This window comes from Ictalurus punctatus, chromosome 9 (assembly GCF_001660625.3).
Source record: "Ictalurus punctatus breed USDA103 chromosome 9, Coco_2.0, whole genome shotgun sequence".
NCBI classification, from domain to species: domain Eukaryota; kingdom Metazoa; phylum Chordata; class Actinopteri; order Siluriformes; family Ictaluridae; genus Ictalurus; species Ictalurus punctatus.
Genome location: NC_030424.2, coordinates 2045271 through 2052500, shown reverse-complemented (window position 1 = coordinate 2052500; position 7230 = coordinate 2045271). Strand labels below are relative to the sequence as shown.

The window sequence follows — 7230 nt, the reverse complement described above, 5'->3', positions numbered from 1 at the left end:
CATATGCACGTCATGCAAGCAACCCTTCCCCAGCGCCTGGTTCCTCCTGCAGCATGCCCAGAACACCCACGGGATCCGCATCTACCTGGAACCCAATGGCTCCAACACGTCGCTCACTCCACGGATCACTCTTCCTCCTCCTATTGGTGCTGAGTCCATACCCCAGTCCCCTCTGACCAACTTCTTAGGGGACAACAACCCCTTCCATCTGCTCCGGATGACTGGGCCACTGCTTCGAGAACCCACACCGGGCTTCGTTGAGAACCGTCTCCCAAACACCCCCCCCTTTGTTAGCCCCCCTCCACGCCACCACCTAGATCCCCATCGCCTGGAACGCCTTAGCGCCGAGGAAATGGGTTTGATTTCCCAGCATCCCAGTGCCTTCGAGAGAGTGATGCGCTTGACACCCATGGCCATGGAGACCCAGTCCATGGATTTCTCGCGCCGTCTGCGAGAGCTGGCAGGTAACAACAACTCCACCCCTCCGCTCTCACCCAGTCGTGCCAACCCTATGCACCGCCTGCTCAATCCCAACCCCTTCCAGCCTAACCGCAAGTCACCCTTCCTGAGCACCCCTCCACTGCCACCAATGCCCCCAAACAGCACCACGCCACCTCAGACACAGGACAAGAGCAAATCCTGCGAATTCTGTGGGAAGACCTTCAAGTTCCAGAGCAACCTGATAGTGCACCGGCGAAGCCACACAGGAGAGAAGCCTTACAAGTGTCAGCTGTGTGATCACGCCTGTTCTCAGGCCAGCAAGCTGAAGCGCCACATGAAGACCCACATGCACAAACCCGGCTCAGTGACGGGTCGCTCAGACGATGGTCTCTCTACCACTAGTTCACCTGAGCCAGGCACTAGCGACGTCACAGGAGATCCCATGAAAAACAGGGATGGTGACTTCCAAGGCGAGGGACTAGGGCCTGACAATGAAGAAGAGGAGGAGGATGAAGAAGAGGAGGAACTGGAGAACGAGAGTAGGCCCGAGTCAAACTTTAGTATGGACTCGGAGTTCAGCCGTAACAGGGAGAATGGCTCCAAACCTCCAAATGATGAGAAGAGCCTCTCCTTGGGTAAAATGGTAGACAATGTGGGGCTGAACTCTATTCAGCAGTACAATAACTTGATCGTTGACAATCGTAAAAGGCTTCCCTTTTCAAAGAGGGGCTCTGATGGACAGAGAGACACAGGAGATGAGGACTCGGTGGTGGAGGAAATGGATCATGTGGAGCGGGCCACCGTGAACGGCAGGAACTGTGGCTCGGGTGATTCTTTCTCAGGCCTGTTCCCTCGCAAGCCCACCCCTATCACCAGTCCCAGCCTCTCCAACTCCTCCAAAAGGATCAAAATAGAGAAAGACTTGGACATGCCCCCAGCGTCTCTAATCCCCTCTGAGAACGTCTACTCCCAATGGCTGGTGGGTTATGCAGCGTCACGGCACTTCATCAAAGACCCCTTTCTCGGCTTCACCGATTCCAGACAATCGCCTTTCGCCACCTCCTCCGAGCACTCGTCAGAAAACGGCAGCCTGCGGTTCTCCACACCTCCTGGGGACCTGCTGGACGGGGGCCTTTCTGGACGCAGTGGCACTGCCAGCGGTGGCAGCACGCCTCATCTGTCCGGGGGCCCGGGACCAGGACGTCCTAGCTCTAAAGAGAGCCGGCGCAGCGACACGTGTGAGTTCTGCGGCAAGGTTTTCAAGAACTGCAGCAACTTGACGGTGCACCGGCGCAGCCACACGGGTGAGAGGCCCTACAAGTGCGAGCTGTGCAACTACGCCTGCGCGCAGAGCAGCAAGCTCACCCGCCACATGAAGACGCATGGGCAGCTCGGTAAGGAAGTGTACCGCTGTGACATTTGCCAAATGCCCTTTAGCGTCTACAGCACGCTAGAGAAACACATGAAAAAGTGGCATGGCGAACATTTGATGACGAACGAGGTCAAAATTGAACAAGCTGAGAGAAGCTAAGCCAGATTTCCCATTTGCCTCACAATTCCTTGAATATTAAAAAGAGGGTAGCTGGATATTCTGTTTGTTTTCCTTTTCAAATAATAATAATAATAATAATAATAATAATAATGATAATGATAATAATAATAATTTCAATTAGATTTGCCTAAGAAACTGCCATCTGAGAAAAAATGACAGAAGCTAAGGGAAATTGGAGCGGGTCTAAACTGCCTAATTTGGCATTTTTCTTTCCAGTCTGTCAGTCTAACAATGGACGAATTAGATGATGTTTAAATGGAGCCTTTAACTGTGCAATAATTTCTGTATTTATTGGATTTCGTAATGTTTTGGCATGTGCAGGTGCATTTTTCTTTCTTTTTTTTTTTCTTTCTTTTTTTTTTTTTTTTTTTGTTTTTTTGTTCATTGTCTTACTTTTAAATTCAAATGCTGTGATTTTATTTTGTTGTCGTTGTTATTGTTGTTGTTTTTTAAACCCAGACAAAAACAAAAACCTGAGATTGAATTTTTATCCACGACAGAGTACAAATTTGAGAGATCTTTAGGCCGCTGCTCATGAAATTGTATATTTAAGCTACATGTAATTTCTTGAAGAGAAGCCGGGTTCGATCTTCGATTTTTTTTTTTTTTTTTTTTTTTTTAAAGAAACTGAGAAAGCTATCTTTTTGTTCGTTTTGTTTTGTTTTGTTTTGTTTTGATCGTTGGTTTGATTAGTCATATTAGGATATAAGCGGACAACAATCCTTAGACTTTGTAGCGTGAACGCATTCCAGACGTGTCAGTCTAATAGGAAATGTAGCACTGAATGTCGGACGTGACGGTAAATCCGGAGGATCGCGGAGCTCTACGTAACGCAGAGAGGGAAGGTAGTTCCGGTACTAAGTACCGATCCAGACAACACCAATCAAGCAAAAAATTTTTGCTTCAGTTCTTGCTCAGATGCTAACAGGTGTACGACCTCGATTAACGAGAACAGTTTTTTTCCCCACCTCTTTTCGAACGCCGACGCTTTGGTTGTCTGGACGTTCCGTTGCGTCGTTTGCGCTTACATTTCTTGAGCAGGACGGCTAGCGCGAACTCCGACTATCAACATGACTACCTACCTAGCTATGATTAGCGCCACGTTTTTACACAAACGGGGCTAATTATAACCACACTGACATTCCACAGACAGCCATACGGTCTTACATGGGTTGATATCGAAGATTATGCAGGAGAAATACTAGGTATTATTATTATCTTAGCTAGCAGTTCTGATTCGAATGATTTGATGTACGTTGATGAACGTTGGGGCGAAACGCCGAACCGATTTAGCCAGATTAGCGGAAAGCTTTCAGTCATACACTCATTAATCATATGTCAAAGTGCATTTGTATGTATATTCCAATCATTTTGAGAATTAAATTTATAATGTACTGTAAAGGTGAATACAGACACAAGTCGTATGCACGGAAAAAAAAAAACAACAAACAAAAAAAAATATGTTTTAATCTGTTTAAGCGAAAACAGTAAGACTTTCTTTTTCTTTCTCTCTTCTCATTCAGGACTTCCTGTGATGTGTAGTTGAAGTAGCAACACGCATAAAGAATGCGCAGCTGATTTTTTTTTTTTTCTTTTTTTCTAAAGCTCCCCTTTCCTTCCCTCCTCCGCCCACCCCCCCCACCCCTTTTTTTTTCTCTCTCTCTCTCAACGATCACTCCCATCACCTTAATCACGACCTCGATTGGTATTTTACCACACGAGGGCCAACAATTTATAGAATCGAGGAGATATCACGGTTTAAGAACCCGCCCCCCCCCCGCCCACCCCCTCCAAAAAAAAAAAAGACAGAAGAAGAAAAAGAAGAGAGAAATCAGCCGCAGCTCTTTGCAGTTCGTCCCCGCACTTTATGATTTGTTTTGTGCATTCACGACTTCACGGAGAAAACGGCTTCTGAGCAAGAAATTACGCTGAAAAAAAAAAAAAAAGGATTTTTAGTTTTGCGAAAGGGATCATCTGAGATTCGAGTGCCCGTGTTGCAAGGCTTGGCTTTCACAACACCGGCACTATAAAAGTGAAATTAATTTATTTGGACGGTTTTTGTACTGCCGTATCAATTTGACATGAGTGTGCCTTGAATACTGAATACTGATCTTCCTATTTATTGTCTCGCAAAAGACAAAAATGCAACGGATTTTTTTTCCTTTTCTTTTTTTTTTTTTCGTGTGTGCAAAAAAAAAACAAAACAAATAAAATAAAAAAAATCTATAAAATGTCCGTAGATCTAATCTGCTTCTTAATAAATAAATAAATAAATAAATAAACGAATAAATAAATAAATAAATGGAACGGATCGGCGATCGTAAATAAATTCTTGAATAAAGATTCTTGATCGAGAGTAAACAGCACAATAGTGCTGTACATATAGAACAAACACACACACACACACACACACACACACACATTATAGACGCATATATGTGTATTTCTTCACTTCAGGATATGACCGAATCCCTTGATAAAAACTGTACATTGTTTTCCAGAATTTTGTATTTTTTTTTTTATTTTAATATTATTTTTATTTACATTTTTTTCTGTTCTTTTTTTTGTTTTGTTTTTTTTTGTTTTTGCTACAAATAGACAAGGAAGAGACTGGACGAACATCAGGAACTACAGAAACTTTAAAAAAAAAAAAAAAAAAAAAAAGACTCTAGTGCACTCTGTCTTAAAATACGTTTACAGTATTGAAACAAGTACAAGGGTAAAATGATATTTCTGTGTATGTGTGTTTTAAACAAACAAGTATTTTTTTTTTTTTTTTTTTTTTTTTTGCTTATAAAGTTTCTCTGAATGCCACAGTGGCTATGTGTATATTGGTTTTTTTGGTGACGGGGTTTTAGTATATATATAAATATATAAATATAAATATATATATGACTTTTTTTTTTTTCTTGTTTACTGTAAAAGTATACCAGTATTTGTAATATTGGAGAATGCCTGGGCATTTTACAAAAAAAAAAAATGGGGAAAAAAAAAAAAAAAAAGTTTTTTTTAATTTAATTTTTATTTTTTAAAATATTTTTGTTTGTTTGTTTGTTTGTTTAATTTTGCAGTCCAAATTTAAACGGTGGGTCTCGATTTTTTTTTTTTTTAAACATTTTTCTTTTAAAAAACATTTTTTTTTTTTGTCACTGTGACTGTAAAAGTCTTGAGTTTTAATTTTCCGTAGCTTTCTGCCTTTGGGTGTGAGAAAAATAAAGACGAATTCATTAAAAAGAGAACTGCAAAATCGAGCTCGTAGGCTGAGGGGCCTGTGATGATGATGATGATGATGATGATGGTGATGATGATGATGATGATGTCCGGATAATTTCCCCCTAAACGTTAATACTTTACAGGAAGACAAACAAACAAACAAAAAAAAAAAATCCTTGTCATCTGTATGTTTTGTTTTTTTTTAATTTAAGCTGGAACGGATACTCGTAAAGACAATATACGTCTTTGTAACGGGGCTTGAAATGTTTGGACCTTGTGATGCGACGTCGCCCCCCCCCTACATCCCATCCCCTCCCCTCCCCTCCTCCCTCTCTCTCTGAGCTGCCACGGTAGATCCGTTTTTTTTTAAAAATAATTTTTCGGCAGGATCAAAACGGGAAGCATTTTGCATTTCTGAATATGAAACCTGTATAGAAGGGATTGAAAGGTTGTGTGATGGCCTTTTACTGTAGCTGCATATATGACAGTAAATGTTTTCGCTCACTATTATATTGGTTGTAAATATTTCTTTTTCTTTCTTTCTTTCTTTTTTTTTTTTTTGTAAGGAAAAAAAAAAAAAATGCTTACCCAGACTTTTTTTGCTTTTTGGTTTTCTTTGTGTGTGTGTTGGGAGTGGCCCCGGGAGCAGCCTGTCTTTTACCTGTTTGCCCCTCCACCCCCAGCCCTGTGTGTTCGATTCTGAGTGTAAAAACGCGGTTCTGTACGGGGCCTGCAACGTGCAGCTCTCTTAGCATGAGAAGAATAGAGCACAAATACAAACTGTTTTACTTGTCTAACTCATTTTCGCTCTTTTGTGTCATCATTTTCTTTCCAACAAGTTAAAAAAAAAACAAAACACACACTTCACTAACTCTCACTCAGCGTGTACTTGAGGGTGTCTAAACAGACAAATAGATAGATAGATAGATGTCTCAATACGGTACAACACTAGATACATATACACGTATCAGTATACAACTTTCACTCCCATATACGATGAAGGTCTTTGCCTCGAACCAGAGGCTACGACGGTCACGGATCGTTTGGCGACGTATGCAAACACGTGAAAAACGACCGGGACTACGTAACAAACACCGACGGGCACGACATACACGTGCGCACGCATGGCTTCGACAACCTCTAAAGACGCTACTCATAACAGACTCCAGACAAAGCGTGCCACACAAACGTGACTTAAATGCTAGTGCTCATTAACCCACAATGTGAATCAGGTGGGAACAGTCATGTGACACGAGTGTCGCGATCACGTGAGATAACGCGCCTGATGGGAAACGTAGTCCTGCCATCTTCCGTCCAACCATGACGTATAAATCTAATCTCATTTAAAAGAAAAACAAAAACATTTAAAAAAAAAAAAAAAATAGATCATTATATAGATAGTGAAATAGAAAATGCTATAAAAACAAACAAACGAAGAAATAAATGAAGAAACAAATACATAAATGAACGCCGAAATGTTTGAAAAGAAACAACCGTCGTTTCCCTGCAAGCTTTTAACTTAATGTCTGAGTGTGCGCTATAGGATGTATTATATATAACAAGAAGCCTGTAGATAGTGTTATACATCCATAATACGATAACATAAAAAGTAAAACAACAAACAAATCAATGGACGCCACGGAAAACAAACATTTCATGATTTAAAATTTTATAATAATTAATAATTTTTTTAATGAAGATTTCAACTGCGATCCCCCCCCCCAAAAAAAAAACGGTGGTCCAAAGTACATCATAGAATTTTTTTTTTTTTTAATTATTATTATTACATGAGAGATAAGAGGTTTAAATTGACAAAGGTCGGCATGGATATTTTCATTTGGGCACAAATACATCAAAATAAGAATAAAACAAAAAATTGAAATCGACAAGGCGACATCACTCATTACAAACGCGAAGAGCGGAAAGCACACGTCTTCACTGAACGGCGACTAAATGTAGATATTATCGCGCGTGAATAACCGACACTTCGCTCCAAATCCGACAGCAAGCGACTCGTACTGTCC

The 7230-nt window shown here is 41.1% G+C and overlaps 1 protein-coding gene across 2 annotated transcripts in view; it reads left to right on the top strand.

Annotated features, from left to right (window-relative positions):
* Positions 1 to 6923, top strand: part of bcl11ba (BCL11 transcription factor B a) — a 59265-nt gene extending 52342 nt beyond the window's left edge. Inside the window, exons 3-4 of one of the 2 annotated variants that reach the window (XM_017476823.3) lie at positions 1 to 1835; positions 3517 to 6923. The exon at positions 1 to 1835 is cut by the window's left edge and continues 22 nt beyond it. In XM_017476823.3, the coding sequence (XP_017332312.1) occupies positions 1 to 1835; positions 3517 to 3539 (1858 nt within the window). In that variant the 3' untranslated portion in view covers positions 3540 to 6923. The other variant, XM_017476822.3, reaches the window with a different exon arrangement.
* Positions 6924 to 7230: the final 307 nt, after the last annotated feature.